The 26,137-nt window shown below is 36.4% G+C and overlaps 8 protein-coding genes across 11 annotated transcripts in view; 5 read left to right on the forward strand and 3 right to left on the reverse strand.

The window, feature by feature from the left end:
* The window catches only part of LOC104723819 (TBC1 domain family member 13), a 5,047-nt gene extending 4,525 nt beyond the window's left edge, over positions 1–522 (reverse strand). The window contains exon 1 of the mRNA XM_010442231.2: positions 124–522. Coding sequence (XP_010440533.1) covers positions 124–444 — 321 coding nt within the window. The 5' untranslated portion in view covers positions 445–522. The remainder of the gene's footprint in view (positions 1–123) is intronic.
* On the forward strand, positions 631–2,650 carry LOC104723817 (inosine triphosphate pyrophosphatase). Its single transcript, XM_010442229.2, has 8 exons — positions 631–822; positions 913–977; positions 1,155–1,218; positions 1,335–1,344; positions 1,814–1,845; positions 1,937–2,049; positions 2,179–2,255; positions 2,369–2,650. The coding sequence occupies exons 1-8, from the start codon at positions 687–689 to the stop codon at positions 2,490–2,492; spliced, it is 621 nt and encodes a 206-aa protein (XP_010440531.1). The 5' UTR covers positions 631–686; the 3' UTR covers positions 2,493–2,650.
* Positions 3,078–4,221, reverse strand: LOC104728129 (probable pectate lyase 15). Its single transcript, XM_019232177.1, has 3 exons — positions 4,173–4,221; positions 3,908–4,046; positions 3,078–3,817 (listed from the first exon to the last, which is right to left on the reverse strand). Exons 1-3 carry the CDS (start codon positions 4,178–4,180, stop codon positions 3,596–3,598), a joined length of 369 nt encoding a protein of 122 aa, XP_019087722.1. The 5' UTR covers positions 4,181–4,221; the 3' UTR covers positions 3,078–3,595.
* LOC104723820 (probable pectate lyase 15) lies at positions 4,232–8,413 on the reverse strand. Of its 3 annotated transcripts, none has more exons than XM_010442234.2 (8): positions 8,222–8,413; positions 7,874–7,933; positions 7,602–7,658; positions 6,955–7,038; positions 5,435–6,077; positions 5,243–5,346; positions 4,978–5,116; positions 4,232–4,887 (listed from the first exon to the last, which is right to left on the reverse strand). In XM_010442234.2, the coding sequence occupies exons 1-8, from the start codon at positions 8,299–8,301 to the stop codon at positions 4,666–4,668; spliced, it is 1,389 nt and encodes a 462-aa protein (XP_010440536.1). In that variant the 5' UTR covers positions 8,302–8,413; the 3' UTR covers positions 4,232–4,665. The 3 variants fall into 3 exon arrangements, with proteins under 3 accessions (XP_010440536.1, XP_010440534.1, XP_019087710.1); XM_010442232.2 differs by having other exon boundaries at positions 8,210–8,413; XM_019232165.1 differs by lacking the exon at positions 7,874–7,933.
* On the forward strand, positions 12,535–13,919 carry LOC104723821 (purple acid phosphatase 23-like). Its single transcript, XM_010442235.2, has 3 exons — positions 12,535–12,885; positions 13,007–13,198; positions 13,568–13,919. Exons 1-3 carry the CDS (start codon positions 12,618–12,620, stop codon positions 13,906–13,908), a joined length of 801 nt encoding a protein of 266 aa, XP_010440537.1. The 5' UTR covers positions 12,535–12,617; the 3' UTR covers positions 13,909–13,919.
* LOC104723822 (purple acid phosphatase 23-like) lies at positions 15,946–20,674 on the forward strand. 2 transcript variants are annotated; one of them, XM_019232163.1, is made up of 11 exons: positions 15,946–16,303; positions 16,425–16,616; positions 16,986–17,322; positions 17,495–17,712; positions 17,855–18,045; positions 18,243–18,524; positions 18,608–18,734; positions 18,851–18,887; positions 19,235–19,347; positions 19,551–19,652; positions 20,242–20,674. In XM_019232163.1, exons 1-9 carry the CDS (start codon positions 16,036–16,038, stop codon positions 19,293–19,295), a joined length of 1,713 nt encoding a protein of 570 aa, XP_019087708.1. In that variant the 5' UTR covers positions 15,946–16,035; the 3' UTR covers positions 19,296–19,347; positions 19,551–19,652; positions 20,242–20,674. The 2 variants fall into 2 exon arrangements, with proteins under 2 accessions (XP_019087708.1, XP_010440539.1); XM_010442237.2 differs by lacking the exons at positions 19,235–19,347; positions 19,551–19,652; positions 20,242–20,674 and having other exon boundaries at positions 18,851–19,031.
* LOC104723823 lies at positions 23,349–25,199 on the forward strand. Its single transcript, XM_010442242.2, has 5 exons — positions 23,349–23,656; positions 23,761–23,824; positions 23,990–24,323; positions 24,683–24,820; positions 24,925–25,199. Exons 1-5 carry the CDS (start codon positions 23,577–23,579, stop codon positions 25,047–25,049), a joined length of 741 nt encoding a protein of 246 aa, XP_010440544.1. The 5' UTR covers positions 23,349–23,576; the 3' UTR covers positions 25,050–25,199.
* The window catches only part of LOC109127457, an 8,129-nt gene continuing 7,419 nt past the window's right edge, over positions 25,428–26,137 (forward strand). Inside the window, exon 1 of the mRNA XM_019232169.1 lies at positions 25,428–26,096. Within this exon, the coding sequence (XP_019087714.1) occupies positions 25,466–26,096 (631 nt within the window). The 5' untranslated portion in view covers positions 25,428–25,465. The remainder of the gene's footprint in view (positions 26,097–26,137) is intronic.

Genomic DNA, 26,137 nt, shown 5'->3' on the forward strand with positions numbered 1-26,137 from the left:
CTATTTTCCTCAATTCCTTTAAGTCTATCACCTTCTTCGATAGCTGGTAATATCCAATATTATAGACTTAAGGTACTACTAAATCACACAGAACAAATTCAAAAATGCACAGAAGGCACTAACCTCAGCCACGACTTGCGCTTTTCGAGAAACATCCTCAACCGAAGAAGCTGCTGCGGGACTATCGATTCCAGCTCCATCATTACCGGTCCCATTCTGCAAATCGTTAATCTCAGATTTGGAAGGAGGACGAGCCGGAAGAGGTGGAGCTGGTGCGGTGGAAATCGCGGATGGAGAGGGAGAGAGAGGCGGACGCTCGACGATCGGAGGGGTGACGGAAGTGGCGGGAGGATTGCGGAGGAGACGATCGTCGATGGGAGGAGGAGGAGGAGAGGAGGACCAGAGAGAACTGTTGAGCCACTCTGGGATACCTTTCTTGGCCATGGATTTGATTTTGGAAATGTTTTGAGTTCTCTCTCCGTCTGGCGTCTACTCTCGACGACGGGGAGGTTAAACCAAATAAATGTGCAATCTTGTCTCCGGTACAATTTACTTACCGATGATTAGATTATTGGTCAATCGTAAATTTTAATGGGCCTAGATAAGAGTGGACTTAAGCCCATTTGTTGGCAAAGAAGAAGGAGGACCTTTTTTGCTCTCGCTATCTGAGACTGAGACACAGAAAAATGGCGGCGGCGGCGGCGAAAGCAGCGGTGGTTTTGCCACGGCCGGTGACGTTTGTGACGGGAAACGCCAAGAAGCTCGAAGAGGTCAAAGCTATCATCGGAAATTCAATTCCTTTCAAATCTCTCAAACTCGACCGTGGGTACCCATTTCAATTTCTCTCTCGAGATTACTGTATTCCCTCTTTTTCTTGACTCTCATTGGTTTAGTTTTGTTTATGAGTTGCAGTGCCTGAGCTTCAAGGTGAGCCTGAGGATATCTCCAAAGAGAAGGCTCGTTTAGCTGCTCTTCAGGTGCACAAGCTTTTTACCCTTTTCTACTTGAACTGATTAAATAAATCAGCATACTTGTGTTTTATCTGTAAGCACTTGTTTGTGATCATAGCGTGGTCCGACTAGTAACAATAAGCTAATGATTAAGGATAGACAGTAAGAACTGATACAAAGTTTGTTTGATTTGTAAACGAGAAGGTGAATGGTCCAGTGCTAGTGGAGGATACATGTCTCTGTTTCAATTCCCTGAAGGGGCTTCCTGGTATGAGTTTCTTCAGATTCTTAAGTTTTTCTTCTTGTACTCTATGCACAGCAAATGTCACTATCTAAATTTTTATTGATTCTTTCTTTTTCTTTTTTTTTTGTTGGATTTTTCAGGGCCATACATGTAAGTATTGTTTCTTCATTCTTTTCTTGATGTTGTGCTTGTAAATCTTCATTTGAAAGATATAGATTCTCCAACTCCACTCTGTCATGATGAGGGTTAATGTAACCTATGAGTTCATAAACTCAGGGGATTACATGCATAGATATGTTACTATGATAATTCTTGAGTGGTACCTTTATATGGATGTCCTCGAAAATTGTCTGGTTGGGTTGGATCAAGTCTTGTTATTAGTTCTTCTTGGCCTAACTGGTGTGAGTGAGTAGCCAAATGGAGTTGTTTTACTGAATCTTCTGATCCTAGTTGTCTTAATTCATTGCGGGCTGAGTTGTAAAAGAGACCTCTATGTTTGCTAGCATCTACTACTGGTCAATATTAGATTGAATTAGTGTGGGTCTAGCTGTATTGGAGCTATGTTGCTGTCTCTAGATGTCTTTGTTACTCTTTATGATCTTTCTTTCTGTTTTTGCAGCAAGTGGTTTCTTGAGAAGCTTGGACATGAAGGTTGTAATAGTCAATCGTATCTCTGACCTCTTCCTTTGTTTCATTTATCTCTTACACTAGTAACACCCAGCTTGGTCTGACTCTTGCCCAGGTCTGAACAACTTACTGATGGCCTATGAAGATAAAACAGCTTATGCATTGTGCGCATTCTCTTTCTCGCGTGGTCCAGGTGCTGAACCTCTTACATTTTTGGGGAAAACTCCGGTATGTTAGATATTGTCACCACTCTTTTATCAAACTCAATTGCTCCATCTGCTAGTCATTTTAATTTTTTCTGTCTCTGTTTGTATTTTCAAAGTTTGATTTGCGTCTTCCTTGTGATTGATGTGTTAGGGTAAGATAGTTCCAGCAAGAGGACCAACTGATTTCGGGTGGGATCCAGTGTTTCAACCTGATGGATATGACCAAACGTATGCCTCTGTTAACTAACTCCCAGTAAACATTGTATTGAACCTGCATTAATTGTATACTGGTAAAAGAAGAAACTAAGAGTGGTTGGTGGTATTCTCTATTTTGGTTGTAGTTATGCAGAAATGGCCAAGGAAGAAAAGAACATGATATCCCATAGGTACAAGTCATTAGCGTTGGTGAAATCTCACTTTAAGGAGGCAGGCTATGTGTTCGAGACAGATGAAGATACCATTTAGAGAGAACCCTATCATCAATGTATTCAGAGCACTGATCACTCACCAGATTCTTGGTCCTATTTTTAAGCTCCTTTGGGGATATTAATATTGTGTATCGTTTTTCTCTAAATTACAAGTAAAACCCATACATAGATTGACAGGCATCGTTTGGTAGTGTTCTTCTTGGTCTCTATTAAATACTCTGACGGTGAGACTTGGTACGAATCTGATAAACCCATCCAACCAAAAAGCTAAAATAAATGTTGGATGGCAAACAAAAAGGGAATGGGATGACATGATGTTTCACATGAATAGCCGCTTATGATCACACAATGTATTTATGAGAGAACAATCAGTGGGTAAAGCTCCTCGTATAATTTCTCCAATCACATGAGAAAGCTTATGAATCGAATCCAAAAAGAGTAAAGAAAATCCCAACACGTAACGTGCAGCGCAGGGAACAGAGCCACTAAAACCTTAACTCCAAAAGAAGAAATAAAGATCGCATCAATTATTTGTTGGTTTGAGATCACATTACATGTTAGTGCAACTCCTTTTCATTTACACACCTCTCTCGCCTCACAAGTGGTTTGCTTAGGTTGCATAAACAGATTTAAACAATTTGTTATCCACTGAAAAAAATGCCAACAACCAAACAAAACATAAAAGCCAATGGAAGTTGCAATCAAACCAAAAGCTTTTCAATCGTCTTGTAACAATTTTTGCAACTGCTGTCACTAACTTTAAAGGGAATTAGAACCAAAAAAAACACCCCAAAAGAGACTCTAGAACTCAGGGGAGATCCATTAAAACCAAAGGACCTTAACAACCCCAAAAACAAAAGCCAAACCTAAGACAATAAGAGATTTGTAAACTAGAAGGAGACTTTTTGAACAACGCTTCTGCGCTTGCTTCTCTCTGCATTCCCACCTTTTTTAAGAAGACGAAGAAGAAGCAAGCCGAGGTTGACCAATTCCTACCATCCGGAAGAAAACGGGAAATGACCGTCTTAAGAGGAAAACAGAATAGAGTAGTACTATATATGCACCTTCCAAAGATATGTGAAAGGGTTTGAGGTTAGTTGCTATGATGGTGGTATAGAGAGAGCGAGAGAGAAGTAGCAACTAGCAAGGTCTGCCCTTACGGCAACCTAGTGCTCCTGCAGTGGAGGTAATAGTGTCGACCATAGATGATGGTTTAGCTGCTAAGCTTGAGGCTCGTCCATAGCTAGCAGACGCTTCTTCTCCTGATGACCTGAAGTATGCTCCATTCAGTAGAAGGTCTCCTTCCGACCTCCAATTCCACTTCTTCCACTCACTTGCATCTGTCTCCACTCTTTTCGTCACCTGTGGATCCACAATTTAATTTTGCTTATAAATATAACAACCTCTGATTACTCTGTTTAAGCAGACATAAAGGTTTTTAAGATGTTGAACCTCCTTGGCGAAGCGGTCCATGGGAGCAGCATATCTGTTTCCTTGACTGTTGATGGTTGGTTCTGCACTCCCACCGATGGCGTACATCTCCCAGTGAGTGTAGTCGTTGTTAACCACATGGAAATACCCATGCCTGCACCTGCCATTACACAACCAATTTTCTACCGTCAGAACAAATGACAAATTAAATGGATTAACAAGATTTTCTACTGTCAGAATAAATGGCAACTTAATTGAATTAACAAAGTTGAAAACGAATAGTAACCTTGGCATTCTCTGAACCAGTCCTTCACCGAAATGGTTGTAAGCAATGGTCACTTNAAACCAAAAGCTTTTCAATCGTCTTGTAACAATTTTTGCAACTGCTGTCACTAACTTTAAAGGGAATTAGAACCAAAAAAAACACCCCAAAAGAGACTCTAGAACTCAGGGGAGATCCATTAAAACCAAAGGACCTTAACAACCCCAAAAACAAAAGCCAAACCTAAGACAATAAGAGATTTGTAAACTAGAAGGAGACTTTTTGAACAACGCTTCTGCGCTTGCTTCTCTCTGCATTCCCACCTTTTTTAAGAAGACGAAGAAGAAGCAAGCCGAGGTTGACCAATTCCTACCATCCGGAAGAAAACGGGAAATGACCGTCTTAAGAGGAAAACAGAATAGAGTAGTACTATATATGCACCTTCCAAAGATATGTGAAAGGGTTTGAGGTTAGTTGCTATGATGGTGGTATAGAGAGAGCGAGAGAGAAGTAGCAACTAGCAAGGTCTGCCCTTACGGCAACCTAGTGCTCCTGCAGTGGAGGTAATAGTGTCGACCATAGATGATGGTTTAGCTGCTAAGCTTGAGGCTCGTCCATAGCTAGCAGACGCTTCTTCTCCTGATGACCTGAAGTATGCTCCATTCAGTAGAAGGTCTCCTTCCGACCTCCAATTCCACTTCTTCCACTCACTTGCATCTGTCTCCACTCTTTTCGTCACCTGTGGATCCACAATTTAATTTTGCTTATAAATATAACAACCTCTGATTACTCTGTTTAAGCAGACATAAAGGTTTTTAAGATGTTGAACCTCCTTGGCGAAGCGGTCCATGGGAGCAGCATATCTGTTTCCTTGACTGTTGATGGTTGGTTCTGCACTCCCACCGATGGCGTACATCTCCCAGTGAGTGTAGTCGTTGTTAACCACATGGAAATACCCATGCCTGCACCTGCCATTACACAACCAATTTTCTACCGTCAGAACAAATGACAAATTAAATGGATTAACAAGATTTTCTACTGTCAGAATAAATGGCAACTTAATTGAATTAACAAAGTTGAAAACGAATAGTAACCTTGGCATTCTCTGAACCAGTCCTTCACCGAAATGGTTGTAAGCAATGGTCACTTGCATCAGCTTGTCTTTTGTGTACGAGTCACTGTGACCAAGCAACATCACCTGCACCCATACATCCATATAAGTGTCATGAAAACAGAACCAGCCTATAGATTTAGTGTTTTGAAGGAGGGCAGAGAACAAATGAGACCTCATTGTGGTGGGTAAAGTGGTTATTGGAAACAGTAATAGCAGTAGACCCCATGACAGCATCAACAAGGCCATCAGCACAGTGAGAGAGGGAGTTATGATCAATCCAGATGTGAGACGATCCGAAAATGGAGACTGCATCACCATCAGCCATCGTCCTCCAACCAAAGTGAGATGGGGAGCTTCTAACCATTGCATTTCCAGTAGGCTTGCAATCATGAATGTGAAGACCATGAATGATGACATTGGTGATAAACTGGATGGTGATGCAAGCACCGTTGGCTATATGCACGTTGGCGCCACGGCCATCAATGGTCTTGAAACTGTTCATGATCAGCTCCTGTTTTAGCTCTATAACCATATCCCTCTTGAACACAATCCAAAGAGGCTCCTCCTGGATGACAGCATGGCGTAGAGTCCCAGGTTTGGGATTAACAACGTCTTCATCAGTTGGATCAGTAACAACGTAGAAGCGTCCATCACGACCACCAATTGCGTTCCTTCCAAAACCGATCCCACAATCCGCGAGGCGTTTACGGTTCTTGTGCCAGTTAGGGTCACAACGCCAGCAGTCATCAATTGGATTACCAGTTCCACAGGAGAAGAATCCTAGCTTCCTCCTTGCTGTCCTGTTCTGTTCACTCCTGAAATTCAATACCCACGTGGTTAATTACATCTCATGCTTGATAGATCAAATCAATCACACACACAGACAAATCTGAGATAATTAATTCAATAGTGATTTGTTTCATTCGAATCTAAAGGCTGATTAAACATCTCAGCCGCCGTTTCTGTTTGTTCTTACCTAACGTAATAAGTAATAAACTAACTCATGGATAAAATTTTGTTGGTTTATGAGGTCAACAAAGTGGTTGTCAAATAAAATCCGGAAAAAAAAAAGGTCCATTAATGTTCAGCTGGTGAAAAAACCTAAAACAGACCAGACAATAATATCCAAATGAAAGAGACTTCAAAATTAATGCCACAAAAAGACGACAGGAGGAGTTACTGAACCAAACTCTTCGTGTAAAAACCCCCAAATTCAAGTCACAAGAGCACCAAAAAAAAAAAGGTGAAATCGAATTTAATGAGTGAAGGAAGGAAGAAAATGCCGTCTCTAAACCATAAAACAAACAAAACAATGTCCGTGCAAGCGAACGGACTCTGACAATCGCGAGCATGGTGAAACGACAATGTGTCAGTTTTATGCGCGAGAGAGACGGGTTTTGTCGTTTCACGACGAAATAAAAAAGAGAGAGTGAGAGAGGTGACAGAGACAACAATAAAAGCAAAAGTTTTTATCTTTCTTTACCCGTTAAAATTCAAATTAATAAAACAAATTCAAAAAAGTAAGTTTTTTTTTGTTCTACGCTTTTATAGTCCGTAATTTTTTCCCCTGTGTAATTCTCTAATTAAATTTTATTTGAAGGTTCACGTGTGTCTAAATGCTTATTTTCGCAGAGCAAATTTAAAATTAATGCATTCACACAATTAGAGAGAGAGAGAGAGAGAGGAACACACATCTGAACAAGCTTAGCGACTTCATCAGCAACCTTCTCTGGATCAGCAGCAACCGCGTGTTGTTGTTCTTCTTCACCTCCAAGCCTGTAACAAAATAAAAAAAACACAAATGACGCGACCAACCATAAACTCATAAATTATAAACCAACCAAAATAGTTTTTTAAAGCATAAATTCACAATTTCACATCGGTTTATAACACGTGTTCTCATCCCAAAGCAAGTAAAAAATCGATGTCTATACACGCGAGAGAGTATAACAGAAACAGAGAATTACATCAAATTGACTAATTAATCCTTTAACGAAATCGTACTACACTTATTTACTGACGTGGAATAAATAGAGTGAAGAGACGACAGACAGAGCATGTGTGAGCGGCGATGAATGAAACCTCTCTCTCTATATATAAACGCTACATTCGAGGAATCAAAAGACCAACAAAAAGGAAATGGTTTAACGGAAATGGATCCGGGAAGATCTTTAACATATCCAACGGCTAGGACCTCTACTTCATTTTCCAACTTTATTTTAGAAGTAAAATACTAAAATAAATAAATGAAGATAAAACCCTAGCGGCGGTTAAAAGCGCGTTTCATGTTTTGTGAGCGGCGGCAAAAAAGAAAAAAAAGAAACTTGAGTCTCTCTTACATTGTCGCCGCCATTGTTGAGCTGTTTGAGCTCTGAAACTCCTCTGTTTTCAGCTTCCTACCGAAATCAAAAAACCGAGAAAAACAGAGCATTATTACGAAAATCTAATCCAAAACTCTCGGCAAAAACAGTCGTACAGATCAACGGCTAGGATCATTAGTTATATTCCTACTTTTATTTCATAACAAAATTAAAATAAAAAGAGGTAACCCTAGCGGTTGAAAACGCGTGTTATGTTTGCATCTGTACGAAAGTTTTGTTCCTTTTTTTACCTTATCGCCGCCATTGTTGAGCTGCTGCTTAAGCTCTGTAACTCCTCTGTTTTCAGCTTCCTACAAAAAAAAATCAAAAACCGAGAAAAAGAGCATTATTACCAAATCTGGAGCTTGAAATTGAAATCTCTCACAAAAAAAAAAATCAAAATCCATAAACAGAACGCAAATCTATGGAAAAAAAAAATCGTTGAAGCGAGATTTAACAAACAGAGATGAAAAAAGCTCAAAATCCTTTACAGAAATTAACAATGTAGCTTAATAAACAGCGAAACAGAAGAAAAATAAACAGAGAGAGAGAAAAAAAAGATGAAAGATTTGAGAAGAGAGAAAGACCTAGAATCGTACCGGAGAATCGTCACCGTTAGAGCTAAGACGACGAACACGGCGAAGCAAACACTGATCACTTTCTGAGTAGACGACGCCATTGAAGCTTCTTCTTCTTCTTCTTCTTCTAGAATCTTACGAAATTTTCTCGCACTCTTTTTCTCGGAAAACAGAGAGGAGAGAGAAAGGTAAGAATGAAGAAGACGAAGAAGATTAGTGTGCACAAGCTCCAAGGAAACCGTCTTCGTTTATACACACAGCTATAAAGTAACGTTGACGTCGCCGTTAGTTAACACATACCGCTACTTAACGGATTGTGTTTGTTACTTTTCTCATCTTACGATCTTAGCCGTTGATGAATGATAGTGTGAGATCCTCGGATCCGTTCCGTTAACCGTTCATTACCCCCTAATTCTAACGCCGTAATTATGAGCCAAACCCCCTCATAACTGCCGTAACCGCCTCATGTCTCATATGTTTAATAAAGTCCTAATCCTCTCTTCATAAATCATTGTTATTAAATGTTACTAATTTACTAGTTTCACTAACTTCAATTGGGTTTCCCTAATCAAATGATTACAGTCCAAGAAGATAGCGTAAAGAAATTAATCTACAGTATAGCATTTTTATAAGAGCAAATTAAAAAAATATTTTTGGATAGATTGTGATTCATTTACTTTGTAAAGAGAAAATTAATGATGTTGGTGAGATAGCCAAAAGGTAAACAAATTTATTTGTATCCATCTAAGATTCCAAGGTGTCTTACATATGACAGATATAAGAAAAAAAATGTCTTGAGACAATTTTGTACTATTAAAGAAAACAGAAAAAGAAATGTTTTAGAACAAAATTTTTTTANAAAAAAAAAAAAAAAAAAAAAAAAAAAAAAAAAAAAAAAAAAATTAATGTGGAGAACCTGGAACTGGCGCCCCAGCTATGTCTTTAGAAAAATTAAAGTTGAAAATGTTTAAATATCTTTGTTCCACAACTCTTATAGTAACGATAAATTTACTTCTTACTATTTTTAGCTTACTTATTTTTCTAGTGAAGTAAAAGTTGCTTCTTGAAGACAAAATCTCCACTCAAAAGAACCAAAACAAAAAGCTTCCGAGAACTGTTGAGCACAACTGCTTGAAAATAAAATGTTAAAAAGTTGTATAAATTAAAATCGATCGTAAACGGCTAAACCAAATTAACCTACTAAAACTCAGTGTTTTTCTGGTTAAAGGTTTTGAAACTCAATATTTTATTGCTTAGGTTTGGTCTATATAGACTCTATACTAGTTGCTATATACACAAAAGTGTTGTTGGGTCCATTGGTGGATGTTCTGAAGTTTGTTAAAACAAAAGTCAAATACAATAATCTCACATATATTGTCACAACTCACAAGATTATATTAGTAACAAATACATACTAAAGTAAAGTAGGAGAAGCAGATGTGTTTATCGAAAAAAAAGGAAACGCAGATGTGTGATTGGTTGGTTAGTGGAGTGAATGAAAAAAAATAACTAACGAATCAACAAATCAGAGAGCTTGAAAATGTCATGTCATCAAAAGAGCGGTGTGTTCCGTACGGCAGCTAATGGTTCACCACCACTGGTTTATGCCGGATTTAATGGGGAAAACAAAATATTTTCTCAATTTCCAATATTTTTTTGTTTTGGTTTGGCCTGATGCACCAATTACGGTGGTTAGTTGACCGGCCACATCATGCTATATTGCATTGCATGGTATGTTTCTGCCAAATGTTAAATTACGTACGTTGTGGATTTATCATTTTGACACATGCATCAAACCTGAAGTCAAACCAAACATAGTAAAATAGTAATGAAGTATGAAGTATGAACTATAGATATTGGTTTTGAATATATGTAAACGGATTTATATCATTTTATTTTTAGAAGGGGCGATTTTTTAATGTAAAATGGATATAAATAATATGATAATTAAAAATATATAATTTATATATATATATATATATATATATATATATATATAAATGTACGGTCCAATTTACTAATGGTTTTGTCCGTCTTATCTCCATTTGAACTCATTAAATATATGCTAATAAGTTAATATCTAAAATAATCAATATAAACACTGTTTAGACTTTAGACCTTCAAATCTATGGCTTTTGCATGTTATACTATAAACAAAATATAGTATAATAATTATGGATTTTTTTAAAAAGACATGCATTCAACTAGCTAGATCCAATTTTGTTTTTAAAATAGAGATTTTTTTTTGAAATTATATATATATATATATATGTGAAATTAGTTGTATAGTTGTGTCTCATATAATAGCAATAATGTCGTACTCATGATTTCGACCATATATAGGTTATACATTTTGCAAATATCATTATTAGACATTATACAATACTTAACTCAATCAATACACACTTTTTCGTTGAGTAAACATTAAGGATAAGACAAATGATTATATATTGTACATGCAGACTACATTTCTGATTTTTCCTCTTTCGTAATTCCTGGAGGAGTGTTAGTCAGTTTTGGCCTTTTTCCTTAATTATTGGGTGTAAAATAAGATTATAAGAATAAAAAGCTCACGATGCACAAAAAAAAAAAAAAAAAAAAAAACAATGTCTTCACGCTAATACACAACATTTTAGATTTGTGTGTAAAAAACAAATGATGCAGCACATCTAGTGATCATTCTGAGATAAAAAAAAATACACGAACATCATTGTTGCTCCCATAAATTTCATTTTTTTTACTTGATAAATCACTAATCTTGTAGGTACGAGCATTATCGCCCAGTCCTACCGAAAATTATACTTTAAGGGTTGTACAATATGATTTTGAAAATGTTAAACTGTTACACATGCAACTCTAATACCAAAATTAGTTTTATGTAAACCAAACATGCATTTATAATCAAGCTAAGCCACATAGAAGATCACCATGATCATAACTTTGGTAAATGATATTTCAGGTACGTCATTGTTCTTTGACAATGCTTGTGGTCTTTCTCTGCTTTGGTTAAGGACCCGGGCGCTAATATTTTAATTTACACGGTTCCTTCTATATACCATGACATGATAAAAAAATTACTTTTGATCTCGTCAAAAACTTATCATAGCTAGTACTAGCTATAAGCCTTTAACAAAATTAATGATAAAGCATTTATTTTTCACAATCATAGTATAGTTCTAAAACAAAGAAACAAGAACATCAAACATAACTAGAAAGAAAAAGAAAAAAAAATACAAACACTAAATAATATATTAAATTAATAGCAAAATAAGTAGCAAACCTAAACCTTTATATCTAGATACGACGGTTGGTGAAAAAAACGTTTGTATTACCTTTGCAGCAGCTATGCTCGAGAATAATAATTGAAGACTTTCCTATAATCCTATCACACGAAGACTTTAATTGAAACTAAAGACTAAAGACTAAAGAGAGAAAGAAATGGAAGACAAATGAATTAATAAGTTGATACACAAGCTCTTTATTCTATGCACGTAACAAGAATCGTTTTTGGATAAACAATATCTAAAATTGTAAGAGACAATATTTGGAAAACTTCTAAAAAAACCATAAACATGTTTTACAAAATACCAAAAAAGTTGATAAAAATCTATGAAATCCATGACAAAACTAAACAATATAAAGTATAGACAGTACAAATTAACCAATCAATACAATAACCCAACAGATGAAAAGATGTGGGGAAAGTGAAAACGTATGTAACAATCCTTTAGTTAAACCTTTAGGGGAGACACTTTTATGTTTCTTGTGCATCCTTTCTCCAACCCCACCGGAGCCAATCATGGAGTCTCCTCACGCTCCTTTTATCCTTCATTTTCGTGTATATTACTTCTTTGCTTGCAATACTTGTAACCCCCAAATCCTGTGTTTATTCATATCTATGAAACGTATTTAGGAATCGTAAGTATAATAACAAAAGAAGGAAAATGAAAAATTTCCAACCTTGCGCCATATAGAACATTACATACATGCTTGGAGAGTTAAACCGTTTTAATGCAGTTAATCCAAGGCTTTCCAACATTCTTAACGAAATTTATACATTCAAATCCAACAATCAAAGAAACAACAGTTTTATCACTAAAATAATTCCACTCTTCATATGTATGATAATTTTTATTTTGATATTATCTCTTTCACTCCTCCCCAATTCGATCTTCATCAATTTAGAAATTAAATAATTTCTGTGATTTATTTTGAATTTTGACAAAAGGTTATCTATTTTGGCTCTAAACAATTCAATTTTTTGATATTTGAAAGTCTAGTAAAGTAGTAAACAGAGCCCCAAATAAAATGGTGACACGTACCAATGTGGCATATTCTCAGTACAAAGCAAAAAGAGAAGCGTCAATGCTCGAGACCATCAAAACTCGTCACGCGTAGATGAAACAACCTCTGGACCATGACCATGAACATGCCTTTACTAATGATGATTGCCCTAATTACCTCAATGTCGTTGTTACTTGCCTCCGGCGAACCGATCGCAACAACTTTAGACGGCCCGTTCAAGCCATTGACCCGCCGGTTCGACCCGTCTCTACGGCGAGGCAGTGACGACTTGCCTATGGACCATCCGAGGCTGAGGAAGAGAAACGTCAGCTCCGATTTCCCAGAACAGATTGCTTTAGCTCTCTCTACTCCAACCTCCATGTGGGTCTCTTGGGTCACTGGTAAAGCCAAATTCTTGATTATATTTTTCTTGAATTTTCAATATCTGAAATCTCTAGGCTTTGAATTAGTCTAATTGAACTTGGATTTGTGAGATTTGTTCATATTCTTCTTCTTTTTCAGGTGATGCTGTAGTTGGAAAAGATGTGAAACCGCTTGATCCTAGCTCAGTTGCTAGTGAGGTTTGGTATGGGAAGGAGAAAGGGAAATATTTGCTGAAAAAGAAAGGGAATGCAACAGTATACAGTCAGTTGTATCCCTTTGATGGTCTCCTCAATTACACATCAGGCATCATACACCATGTTCTCATTGATGGTAATAATGATAAAGAGCAATTTCATTCATCTTTCTTGTGTAGAGTTCTAATGTGTATGAATGAATCTTTGCAACTTCGTTTTGTTACGAGCTGAGTATTACACTATTACCTTGCTTCTTAGTTCTATATATGCAGAGACAACTTGAAATGTTAAAAGCTAGGCACCTAATTGTGAAAGCACTCCCCATATATAACTTACATCTTATTGTGGACTTGTGTTGTGTGTATATTTTCCTTTGTAGAAACAAACATGATATCTTTTGAGACGCCTTTATTCTATATTTGCGTTGGCTTGCCACTGTCAAGTGTCAAGATTTTGTTTTTGCAGATATTGGTTGCAATGCCGATTGACTTGTAATATATTGTAGGTCTTGAACCAGAAACCAAGTACTATTACAAGTGCGGCGACAGCTCTGTTCCTGCAATGAGCCAGGAGCTCTCTTTTAAGACTTTGCCACTGCCAAGCAAAGAAGCATATCCGCATCGAATAGCCTTTGTTGGAGATTTGGGTCTTACCAGTAACACAACCACCACCATTGACCATTTGATGGAAAACGACCCTTCGATGGTTATAATTGTTGGGGACTTAACGTATGCAGACCAGTACCGTACAATTGGTGGCAAAGGAGTTTCATGCTTCTCATGTTCATTTCCCGATGCACCTATTAGGGAGACGTATCAACCTCGCTGGGATGCCAGGGGAAGGTAAACCTTACTATCTCTGGGTTAATAAGTTGGATTTGAAGAAATCTGTGTNAAATTGTAAGAGACAATATTTGGAAAACTTCTAAAAAAACCATAAACATGTTTTACCAAATACCAAAAAAGTTGATAAAAATCTATGAAATCCATGACAAACAAGTATACACAGTACAAATTAACCAATCAATACAATAACCCAAAAAATGAAAAGATGTGTGGAAAGTGAAAACGTATGTAACAATCCTTTAGTTAACCCTTTAGGGGAGACACTTTTATGTTTCTTGTGCATCCTTTCTCCAACCCCACCGGAGCCAATCATGGAGTCTCCTCACGCTCTTTTATCCTTCATTTTCGTGTATCTTACTTCTTTGTTTGCAATACTTGTAACCCCCAAATCTGTGTTTATTCGTATCTATGAAAAGTATTTACTAATCTATATATACATTTTTTGAGACATTTATGAAATAAATCATGAAGTTCATACATATTTACAAGGAATGTCATTGGCATTTAATTTTACAATTATTTTTTACTTTAAATAATATCAAATTCGGAATCTAATTGAAGAAAATTTTCTCCTTTAATTATTTTTTACTTTAAATATGAATATTGTCATTTTTCCTTTTTTAAGTAACCACCAATTTGGTTTCTCCATTATAATCTTCATTTGGTAATATATAATTTGGAAATTTATAATAAATTGTGTGATTACAATTGACAAATTTTCCCAGCAATTTTATGAAAAGGATGAATGTTAAAAAAAACCAAAAAAAAAAAAGAAAAAAGGATGAATGTTCTATACTTTATCTAAGAATTTACTCCTTTTTTTAAACTATGTATATAAATTAAAGTTAAAATTAGTGATAAATTAATAAAAATTAAATCTTGATAAATCAATATATTTTCTTGGTCCCAATTTTTTTTATGGTTCTACTTAAGAATAGGTAAATTAATAACTCTATAAATGAACTTTATACAGTATGCACTTTAAAAAAATGATTAATATGTTTTATACTTACCCAAAGTGAGAGATGCTCTAGATAACATATTATATACACATATTTTTAATCAATTAATTAAAGTTTATAGAAGTAAACAATTAGTATAATTCATATAAAAAACAAACTTACTTTTATTTTCATTGCACACATAAAGTAAATATACTAAAGTGTTAGATTATTTATATATGAAACTAACAAAAATAGAAAGCCATTTCTATTGTAATGATATTATTGAAAAACTACAATAGAATTAAAATACTACTATCTCTACAGTGAAAACTAAAAAAAAAAACACTTCTCGACGATTTAAATATTTAAGAAACTGTATGATATCGTTTTTTCTATATTATAAAAATACACGGTATACACCTAAAACATAGAAATTGGACACTACATAATATACAGATGCAAAATACTGTTCATTTACAAAATACAAAAATTAGTTGCATATCTATAGTTAATCTACCAAATAAAATACATTTTACATTTTTTAAACAAATTTAGTCCTGCGGTGTACCGCAGATGAATATCTAGTCGTTAAGTATAATAACAAAAGAAGAAAAATGAAAATTTTCCAACCTTGCGCCATATAGAAAGAACATTACATATGCTTGGAGAGTTAAACCGTTTTAATTCAGTTAATCCGAAGCTTTCCAACATTCTTAACCAAATTTATACATTCAAATCCAACAATCAAAGATTGTAGATGTTACAATTTCTCCCTATAAAAACAACAGTTTTATCACTAAACTAATTCCACTTTTCATATGTACTAATAATTTTTATTTTGATATCATTTCTTTCACTCCTCCCCAGCTCGATCTTCATCAATTTAGAAACTGAATAATTTCTGTGATTTATTTTGAAGTTTTTTATAAACAATTATATTTTGAAAAAGGGTATCTATTTTGGTTCTTGAAAATTTGGTTTCAAAAGTTTACAGTTAAGAAAAAAAAACTCTAAAACAATTCAATTTTTTGATATTTGAAAGTCTAGTAAAGTAGTAAACAGAGCCCCAAATAAAATGGTGACACGTACCAATGTGGCATATTCTCAGTACAAAGCAAAAAGAGAAGCGTCAATGCTCGAGACCATCAAAACTCGTCACGCGTAGATGAAACAACCTCTGGACCATGACCATGAACATGCCTTTACTAATGATGATTGCCCTAATTACCTCAATGTCGTTGTTACTTGCCTCCGGCGAACCGATCGCAACAACTTTAGACGGCCCGTTCAAGCCATTGACCCGCCGGTTCGACCCGTCTCTACGGCGAGGCAGTGACGACTTGCCTATGGACCATCCGAGGCTGAGGAAGAGAAACGTCAGCTCCGATTTCCCAGAACAGATTGCTTTAGCTCTCTCTACTCCAACCTCCATGTGGGTCTCTTGGGTCACTGGTAAAGCCAAATTCTTGATTATATTTTTCTTGAATTTTCAATATCTGAAATCTCTAGGCTTTGAATTAGTCTAATTGAACTTGGATTTGTGAGATTTGTTCATATTCTTCTTCTTTTTCAGGTGATGCTGTAGTTGGAAAAGATGTGAAACCGCTTGATCCTAGCTCAGTTGCTAGTGAGGTTTGGTATGGGAAGGAGAAAGGGAAATATTTGCTGAAAAAGAAAGGGAATGCAACAGTATACAGTCAGTTGTATCCCTTTGATGGTCTCCTCAATTACACATCAGGCATCATACACCATGTTCTCATTGATGGTAATAATGATAAAGAGCAATTTCATTCATCTTTCTTGTGTAGAGTTCTAATGTGTATGAATGAATCTTTGCAACTTCGTTTTGTTACGAGCTGAGTATTACACTATTACCTTGCTTCTTAGTTCTATATATGCAGAGACAACTTGAAATGTTAAAAGCTAGGCACCTAATTGTGAAAGCACTCCCCATATATAACTTACATCTTATTGTGGACTTGTGTTGTGTGTATATTTTCCTTTGTAGAAACAAACATGATATCTTTTGAGACGCCTTTATTCTATATTTGCGTTGGCTTGCCACTGTCAAGTGTCAAGATTTTGTTTTTGCAGATATTGGTTGCAATGCCGATTGACTTGTAATATATTGTAGGTCTTGAACCAGAAACCAAGTACTATTACAAGTGCGGCGACAGCTCTGTTCCTGCAATGAGCCAGGAGCTCTCTTTTAAGACTTTGCCACTGCCAAGCAAAGAAGCATATCCGCATCGAATAGCCTTTGTTGGAGATTTGGGTCTTACCAGTAACACAACCACCACCATTGACCATTTGATGGAAAACGACCCTTCGATGGTTATAATTGTTGGGGACTTAACGTATGCAGACCAGTACCGTACAATTGGTGGCAAAGGAGTTTCATGCTTCTCATGTTCATTTCCCGATGCACCTATTAGGGAGACGTATCAACCTCGCTGGGATGCCAGGGGAAGGTAAACCTTACTATCTCTGGGTTAATAAGTTGGATTTGAAGAAATCTGTGTTGGTCCTGCTTAGCTTTTTGTCCAGTTGTTCCACAGTATATTAGAGTGAATAATACTGTGCATAGGAAAAAAGGTTATATACTTAGGAGGTTTTTGTGGCAAATCTTTGTTTTGTGTTCAGGTTCATGGAGCCACTTACCTCCAAAGTCCCGACGATGGTCATTGAAGGAAACCATGAGATTGAGCTTCAAGCTTCCGGAATCACCTTTAAGTCATATTCTGAAAGGTTTGCAGTTCCTTCAAGTGAGAGTGGCTCCAACACCAACTTCTACTATTCTTTTGATGCGGGAGGAGTGCATTTCGTTATGTTGGGTGCATATGTTGACTATAATCACACTGGTAAATCCATGGATACTTGCAGTCTCTTTTCTTTGGTTTCAGCAAAGCACTTGTATCTTTTGTTCCCTGATTAATGAGGAAAATTTCTGGTTCTCCTACTTCAATCACTCTCATTTTTATGAATAATTATGTGTTATTTTAGGAGCACAATATGCATGGCTAAAGGAAGACTTGTCTAAAGTTGATCGCGCAGTGTCACCTTGGCTGGTTGCAACAATGCATCCGCCTTGGTACAACAGCTACTCCTCGCACTACCAGGAGTTTGAATGCATGAGGCAGGAAATGGAAGAGCTTCTTTACCAACACCGTGTCGACATTGTGTTTGCAGGACATGTGAGCTCTCAATTTTTCTTGGTGAAACGGAGATTTAATATTCTTTGATTTCTTCTTCTTGTTGTTGAATATCTTGTCATTGTTCGTTTGAAACGACCATATTGCAGTAGTGAAGTCGAATTTTAGTGATAGAGAAATGTTATACTGGTGTTCTTCTTCTATGGTATGATTAAAAATGGCGTTTATTGCTACTGAAGGTACATGCATACGAAAGAATGAACCGCATATACAACTACACACTAGACCCGTGTGGGCCAGTTTACATAACTATAGGAGATGGTGGTAACATTGAGAAAGTTGATGTGGACTTTGCGGACGACCCTGGGAAGTGTCCTTCTCCTGGAGACAACATCCCCGAGATAGGAGGATCATGCCCTTTAAATTTTACTTCTGGCTCTGCAAAAGGAAAGTTTTGCTGGGACAGACAACCTGATTGGAGTGCCTTCAGAGAGAGCAGCTTCGGCCATGGAATCCTTGAGGTATATCTTCATATGTATAATAAGAAAGAGTGATTCTCTTTTATGCGACAAGAGCTGAACATTAGAATGTGTTGTTCATACAGGTCATGAATTCAACGCACGCCCTATGGAGATGGCAAAGGAATCAAGATGTCTATAAGGACGACATCGCTGGTGACCAAATCTACATTGTCCGTCAACCAAATGTCTGCATTTCCCTGCAATTTCGAGGTACTAGAGCAATATATCTATACTACGTACCTGTGGTCTATATAGGTACAAGTTGTTCAATAAAGACTAATCCATATGACATTTTAACATGTTTGGCTTGCTGAAATGGGAAGCAGGCGAAGAAAGGGAGAAATCAGGCGGCAACAAGTCTAGGTTTTCCTCTCCCACATTACTAATGTTCATATGTATATTCTTCATGTTTTGTACTTCTAGGTCCATTGTTTTTGGACATGTTATATAATACGCGGGTCAACTATCATGGTTTACTTTGTGATTAATCTGAATTTGCTTCGAGTCTCTTTGCCTTTTTTGGTTATGAAATCTTCTCTAAAGTGGTTAATTATTGCTAAGAAATCAAGCCCAAACATTTCCGTGTTTTGGGTAGACTGTAGTGTTATGCCCATAAATTGGTATGCCTGGTGCTCTGAACGCTAGGAGAATTCCCCTTCATTTTTGTGTTTATGGCCTCTTCTTGGGTATTTAAATTCTTTGGTATGCAGATACTTGCATCCTGATTTAAAATCGAGATTTGCATTATCTACATATTCAAGCATAAAATAAAGACCACTACCTATAGCCTGGGTCTTGCCATGTGAGATTTAGAGTTTTTCAGGTAAGACTTGTTACATGAATCCCTCAATGAGTTTATGCTTCATTATCACATGAGTTGTTAAGTAATGCTCATTTGTCGTACGGTAGTACACTAGTACCTATTTTTTTTTGACACATCACGTCAGTGACTTTAGTCACTTGACTACATGTATCATTCTTATTATTATTTTTTTGAAAACTGGCATTTCCATTTCTCTTGTGTAGAATCTTCCTAACAAATCACGAGGAAGGTGCCTCTTGCTCAACATGCCATTGCATTTTCCAAAATATCCATTGAATCATAACCAATGCTCCAAAGAGCCTCAGGTTAGTGTCCCACGGAGTAGTGAAATGGTGATATCAATATATTTACATGCCATGAATTTCTTTAGTTTGTAAAGTAGTATGCATTTTCTGCATCCAAAACTGTCGAGATCCGACCAGCCTTGCTAATTAAATAGTTGATAGTTTTGTACTCAATAGCCAGGGATGAGGAAGATTCTGTTTGAATAATGGTGGCGCAGTTTTTAAACCCACACAAAAAATATTTCTCGGCATACCTATCCTATCCCGTTGTAGGCCAGCATAATTAGGTCACCACTGTTTGAACCTATCGCTTACTTGAATATTTTACAACAGTTGTCCTGTTCTATGAGTATTGGCTCCAATTGTTGAAAATCTCCCTGAAACATAGTGTTCAAATTCCATATCATTGAATCTGTTTTAAGCATTTTGTGTGGCTATGCTAGTGTAGAAAGAACTTGTGCTATATAAGTATTCTGATAATAAAAGAAATATTTATGTTGAAGATGCATTAGCTGTTGGTAATGTGAAGAAGTGTTAGATGACCATTTGATGTCACTACATTGGGAAAATGTATATAACTGAGAAGAATCTCGCCCTTTTCGTTGTGTAGTTTCCTGAGAAATATAGACGGTTGATGTGATCCCATTGCTGGAGTTTGGATGCAATCGAAAAGATTGACGCCAAGGTTCAGAGGATATGTGTGTAAGATAGTCAGACGTCAAATTGATCCCTCAACACATACAATTTGGTAGAGTATTCAAGGATAAATTATCCATTCCTGTAAAGCTGACCCTACAGTAAACAGGTGCAAGCTGATCTGATTAAAGAAGCAATTCTGAGATATAGTTCCATTGCTTCGCTAGCCATAAAAAGCAAGCTGCCAACATGAGATAGACTGGTTTGATCAGATGTTACAGAGTTTTGAGACTTATTGCAAATGAGCCATTTTTTTTGCTCCAAGTCCCCGTTAGAGTTATTCCCGTATTTTCGAATGTTTGGTAGCTTTTGAAATGATCAAAATCTTTTGGTGTTTGGTTTGGTTAGTGAACGTTTCTAGCCAAATTTAATTTTCTTTATTGAGATAATGTTTGTACGGTGCTTAATTGGCTTGTTTTTGATATCATATACTTCGAAAAAGTTCCAAGTTTTCTGAAATCATGAAATTACAAATCTGGTAGGGACTGGCCAGCGATGCTTAGAACCATCCTTAGTCCCCCCAAAAAAAAAGAAAAAGATAAAAGATTAATATGGAAAAATGGGTCTAAATTTCGAAAACTCATGAAATTTTGGGATCTAATATATGGTGCTTATGCCTTGGATGGTCGGAACTGTTTGGATCCACCGGTTCTGCCTGTCTCACCAAGACTTGTCGTTGCTATTGCTTTGGTCCTTAAATTTTGCCTTCCCTTCTGCACTACTTCCTCCACCTCTGCTACTTTCTCCACGGCTGTAGTAGCTTCGTCCTTCTCCACCGCTGCTTCTGGTGCCATAATCATACTTCACGCGCTTCCCGGAAAGAGTACGGGATATGTTTGCTGCAACCTGTTGCTGTGTCGTCATCTCCAAGGAAGACTGACGAGTACGGGATACGTTCGCTGCTATCTGTTGTTGTTGTGGCGTCATCCCCAAGGAAGACTCCTCACGGATGCGGGATGGCTTTGCTGCTATCTGCTGTTGTGTCGTCATCTCCATGGAAGACTCACGCAAAGGTACGTTAAACCTCGAGGAGAAAGTTGATCTAGTTGGATCCGGTAGTATCCTACCAAGTTGCCGCCCATGAGTGGCTGAACTATCGGCATATTGAAACTTGGCCGAGTTGGAATGCTGCGTGCAAACAACCATTCACTTTGTTCCACTCGCTTACAAGTTGGACACTGCATCTTGTTCTTTACATTGAACGCAGAACCAATGCAATCTAATTGATGTCATAAGAAAAAAAAACAAAACAAAACTAATTAGCTTTTCGTTACCAACACACGCGAGTACATATGCATGATCTATGTTTAAAGAAACAACAAATCATCAGAAAGAAAAAAAATTCAGATTAATTTTTCTCAGCAAGATATTCAGCTAATAATAATTAGGACAATTTTGGTTAAATTAGATAATATATAGACGACCAATGATATGACTCATGTCTTATCTAAACAATATTATGTTTACGACCACAAAAAAAAAACAAAAAAGAAAACTTACGGAGATGATAGGGATGGCCACATCGAAGCATCACAGGGGTTCGATCATCATCAGCCAATGACTCGAAACAAATCCTACACTCATCGTCAACAAGTTTGACGTTGTTGTCGACAGCAACTTGTTTGCTTTCGTTAACGTTGGCCCCGTCACCCATATTCATGGAATAATCTTACTGAAACAAATCTTTAGCAACGACACTCATACCAAATCTACCCCCAAAGAAAGAAGAAGAAATTTTCTGTATTCTTTGAGAGAAGCAAATGAACAACTCTGTGAAAACTTCACAATGGAACTCAAGTTTAAATAGACCAATTTTGTTTAGTTATATCTAGATATTTACATAAATTAGCTAAATTATGTGACATTTTACACATATGAGGTTGATTAGTTGTTTATCTTAAATAACTAACAACTAATATATAACGGAAATTTAAAATATTTTGCCCCAATTGTCTTTGTATTTAATAGGCAACAGCTATTTAAAATATTTCGCTTTAATTATATCTAGCGACTATTGTATGTTAATCAAATCTAAGAGATTTTAACCAATATATATCTAAGAGACATGTAACATTGTTTTTGGTCAATTTTGGTTTGGGTCTTTTTGAAATTGGGGACATTTCAAAAATTAATATTTTTAAGTCTAAAATATGTAATTTATTTATAATGAAAGGGTTATTATACTAAATTTTTCTTTTACAGCTGTCAAATTAAAAATTATTTATTAGGAAAGAAAAACTGTATAAAATATCTTTCTTTGAAGATGAATTACTTGAAAAGTAAAAAATACATTAGAAATAAATTTGTCCTTAGTGGGAGTGAAGATTAATTATATTTTTTTCTTAAAAATGTTATTTTCTTTTATTTTATTGAAAAATTTCTCAATATGCCTTACTATATTATAAATACATTAAAATGTTGGTATGTTAATTATGTTCTACAGATGTCAATCAAATTCATTAATATTTTTTTTTTAAAGGGAAGCAATTGTAAATATCCATATTCAAAGATGAACTACATGAAAAAGTGAAATATATGTTTCCTTAGTAAAGATAATTATTTCTTTAAATGTATTATTTATATAAGAAAAATATTTACAAGTATATATGGAAAACAAAGAAGTTAAGCAATAAAAAAATCTATCCAAGGCAAAAGATTTCCAATAGGCAATAGCTAAACAATTTTGCTATACAGTCAGGTTACAACTTTTACAACTTACAACTTACAACTATGCATTAAAAAAAAATCTTTTAGTTGTTATTAGAGTAATTATAATGATGTAATATAACAACACAAAAGAAAATTAAAAGTTCAAGTACATGAAACAAAAAAGCCCAAATACATTACTAGGAGGTTATATTTGTCATAGAATGTTAAATCCAAGTTTACATGAATAATCCAAGTTTAGGTATTCGACTTGACATTTTAGGTGATTTGCACGATAGTACAATGATACCATCTTTGATACAAACTTTTTCAGTTTTTATTTCCTTCTTTGAATCTTGAGTATAATGAAAAAGTGAAATGATTAAAGTTGAATTTTAAGGTTGTGAGGGATTTCTTAAAAAAAAAAAAAAATCTATTGATATGTTTAAATTTTGGACTAAATTTTACATTATTCTGCCACAATTGTTTTTTGCAATTGGCGGGAAAATTTTTGAGACACTAAAAAAAAAAAGAATAATCCAAAAAATGAAAGCCTCGAGAGTCGAGAGTCGAGAGTCTGAGTGAGAGAAGGAGAAGAAGAAGATGAAGAAGCCAATTCCAAAAATTAGGGTTTTTGGTCAGCGATCGATTGCTTCTTCCTTTCTGAATCCCAGTTCGATTCCGTAAGCCTTCAATCCCCTTTCGATTTCTAAATTCCCTAATCACTCCCCCAAGGTTTTAGATTTTGAGTAATTGATTCCGTAAGTGTGGTTTGTGTGTTTTATAGTGTCGAAGCCTCTTCGAGTAATCAATCGAACAAATCAGTGCTGCTTAAGCCCAGCAACATTGAGGTAATCAACAATGATGCTCTCTCTCTCTCTCTCTAGATTGCTTTGGAATTTGAGTTGGGATTTGTTGGAAACTGAGCCAAAAGCTGAAACCTTTTGAATTGATTTTGGTAAAGAGATTTTAGATTTGATGCATAAAGATTTGGTCTTTGTTTGGTTCTTGAACAGGAGGGGATAAGAAGTCCATTCACCTCTTTTGATTGCTCTAAAGATCTGACTAAACTCTCTCATGGGTTTGGGGTGGAGAGAAGAGGGAGGGAAGAGAAGAAAAAAGATGATGGTGGTCTTGAGAAGATGATGCTTCAGCAGTTTAAGCCAAGAGAGGTTCAGATAAGTGAAGAAGTGAGTAGGGAGATAACTGCTGAGGCGAGTCTTGAGCCGGTGGATCAAATCGCTGCTGAAGAAACAGATAATCTGGCTTCGTACTCCGATGAAACCAATGAAGATATCATTATTGTGAAGGATGATAAAACATCAAAGAAAAGAAAAGATCCTTTTGAAGGTATGTCACTTTACTGTTGTCACTCGTTTCATTGGTCCAGTTGGCTGTGGCATAGTTATGAAAAGAAAACGAATTATGTAGTTTCAGATCCATCCAACAGTAGCTTTACAAGCACCCAAGCAAAAGAATTACTCTAACAACACTTGGGTAGAAAAAAATGGCTCAAGCAAGTTCCTTAGACAATGTTTTGTAAGAAGTGTGTGAATTGAGAACTTTACTTGATGTTTTTGTTCCTCAGGTCGCTTGCATCTTCTCTTTCTTGTTGGCTTTAGACCTAAGATCTTAGTCTTAAATTCGAATACTCTAATAATGACCTTTGAGATCTCATTAGTTGATAAGAGTATATGTTGAATCACTAGGTATAGAGAGCACGAGTAGAACAGGAAAGTCTGTTATAGTCTTTGGAGACAACTCAAAAGTATCTAAGCCAATGCAAAGGGAAAGAGAAAGAGGAAGCAACAATAATAGTAAAAAGCGGAGATCAACATACAACCATTGTGAGTGACGACAACAAGTTCCAGTCACTTTTTTATACTTGGAAATAAATCTAACTATATGTAGTTGATACAGCTGGATTCTTATATGAACTTTTTCCCAACAGATGCAAATGGTTCAGGATGGTGGGACTGTGACATGGAAGGTGTTGATTCCGAAGAAGTGGGACACAGTGAAGTGTGGGAAGGAGTTGGCTCAACTACATTCGGAGATATAGTTGATTGGCACTAACGAGTAACAACAGTCAACAGGGTCGGTCCATGTCTTTTTTATATCACACCTTTACTAATTACTATGGTTTGTCTGAGAAATTGATTCGTTTTGGCTTGCTTATGGTAAAAACGTTAATTAAAAGACTTTATATAATGTTTCTTAATTGGAGAGCTTAACTCTTTATGCTCTAGGACATTTCCAAGATGTTTGGAAACTCAATGAGAATTTTTGGTATGGGGGAAGAACCCACTCCAGAAAAGGACTTGTGTAGTAAATGTAAATAATTCACAACGACCGTAATTAATATATTGGCGATGGGAAACTTGGTGAGCAAGTTATGAATGGTGTTTTAGGTTGAGAAGATCACCAATTCTTCAATTAGGTTTTTTTTTTTTCTCTTTTATCTTGCTCCCGTTAAGAAGAAGACATTATTCATGTCTTTGCTTCTCAATCAGCCCTCGAAGCTCTGCTTTCGGAAACCTTTGTTGGTGAGATCCTCTCCTCATCTTTCTGATGGCATCTCATCTTTGTCGTTGCCAATTCATTCTCATTCTTGTGTCTTGATCTGCGCTGATCCATGCGGAGGTAATCGCGGAATTTCCACGACCATGAGGACTGGTGGTTTCCTTCGAACCATTTCTTCTTTGAAAGAGAGCGAAGAGGTAAGTGAGAACGATAGAAAGGTGATGGAAGAGCTGCTTAAGGAAATGGGAACGATAGGATCATCCTGTGGATGGCTACCTACTTTGAAGGACGGCGTGTTGCGTCTCCGAGAAATGAATATAAACAGTGACACAGATCCGAAACGCATTGTGCTGCCTCCTCTTGTAACTCTGACTCATTGCCAAACCCAATATGTCACCAACGTGGCCATGTCTTCTTATTCTCCTCAAGAAGAGGACTGTGTTCTGGCTGTCAAGTTCTTGGGTCCTCAGCTCAGCTTCTGCAGACCGGCTCGAAGCAACTCCGAGTGGGTCAACATCAGAATGACAGACCCATGCTTCTTCTCCTCCCCTGTCATGTATTCCAAGAAGGATGACATGTTTCGCATAGCCGGCTCTGGAGGCCACCTCGTCGGATCATGGGATCTCCACAACCCTAGCAAC

This window comes from Camelina sativa, chromosome 11 (assembly GCF_000633955.1).
Source record: "Camelina sativa cultivar DH55 chromosome 11, Cs, whole genome shotgun sequence".
In the NCBI taxonomy this organism is placed as follows: domain Eukaryota; kingdom Viridiplantae; phylum Streptophyta; class Magnoliopsida; order Brassicales; family Brassicaceae; genus Camelina; species Camelina sativa.

What these genes read in the sequence shown, in the direction of transcription:
- LOC104723823 (XM_010442242.2), top strand. Translation starts at nt 23,577, where the DNA reads ATGAAGAAGCCAATTCCAAAAATTAGGGTTTTTGGTCAGCGATCGATT. An exon ending in TTAAGCCCAGCAACATTGAG is followed by an intron (nt 23,825 to 23,989) that starts GTAATCAACAAT and finishes GTTCTTGAACAG; the next exon opens with GAGGGGATAAGAAGTCCATT. An exon ending in GAGATCAACATACAACCATT is followed by an intron (nt 24,821 to 24,924) that starts GTGAGTGACGAC and finishes TTTTCCCAACAG; the next exon opens with ATGCAAATGGTTCAGGATGG.
- LOC104723822 (XM_010442237.2), top strand. Translation starts at nt 16,036, where the DNA reads ATGACCATGAACATGCCTTTACTAATGATGATTGCCCTAATTACCTCA. An exon ending in TGTTGACTATAATCACACTG is followed by an intron (nt 17,713 to 17,854) that starts GTAAATCCATGG and finishes GTGTTATTTTAG; the next exon opens with GAGCACAATATGCATGGCTA. An exon ending in ACATTGTGTTTGCAGGACAT is followed by an intron (nt 18,046 to 18,242) that starts GTGAGCTCTCAA and finishes TTGCTACTGAAG; the next exon opens with GTACATGCATACGAAAGAAT.
- LOC104723821 (XM_010442235.2), top strand. Translation starts at nt 12,618, where the DNA reads ATGACCATGAACATGCCTTTACTAATGATGATTGCCCTAATTACCTCA. An exon ending in GTGGGTCTCTTGGGTCACTG is followed by an intron (nt 12,886 to 13,006) that starts GTAAAGCCAAAT and finishes CTTCTTTTTCAG; the next exon opens with GTGATGCTGTAGTTGGAAAA. An exon ending in ACACCATGTTCTCATTGATG is followed by an intron (nt 13,199 to 13,567) that starts GTAATAATGATA and finishes AATATATTGTAG; the next exon opens with GTCTTGAACCAGAAACCAAG.
- LOC104728129 (XM_019232177.1), bottom strand. An exon ending in TGGACCGCTTCGCCAAGGAG is followed by an intron (nt 3,818 to 3,907) that starts GTTCAACATCTT and finishes GTGGATCCACAG; the next exon opens with GTGACGAAAAGAGTGGAGAC.
- LOC104723820 (XM_010442232.2), bottom strand. Translation starts at nt 8,301, where the DNA reads ATGGCGTCGTCTACTCAGAAAGTGATCAGTGTTTGCTTCGCCGTGTTC. An exon ending in GTCGCTAAGCTTGTTCAGAT is followed by an intron (nt 6,078 to 6,954) that starts GTGTGTTCCTCT and finishes ATTGAATTTCAG; the next exon opens with GAGTGAACAGAACAGGACAG. An exon ending in TGGACCGCTTCGCCAAGGAG is followed by an intron (nt 4,888 to 4,977) that starts GTTCAACATCTT and finishes GTGGATCCACAG; the next exon opens with GTGACGAAAAGAGTGGAGAC.
- LOC104723817 (XM_010442229.2), top strand. Translation starts at nt 687, where the DNA reads ATGGCGGCGGCGGCGGCGAAAGCAGCGGTGGTTTTGCCACGGCCGGTG. An exon ending in CTCGTTTAGCTGCTCTTCAG is followed by an intron (nt 978 to 1,154) that starts GTGCACAAGCTT and finishes GTAAACGAGAAG; the next exon opens with GTGAATGGTCCAGTGCTAGT. An exon ending in TGAGAAGCTTGGACATGAAG is followed by an intron (nt 1,846 to 1,936) that starts GTTGTAATAGTC and finishes ACTCTTGCCCAG; the next exon opens with GTCTGAACAACTTACTGATG.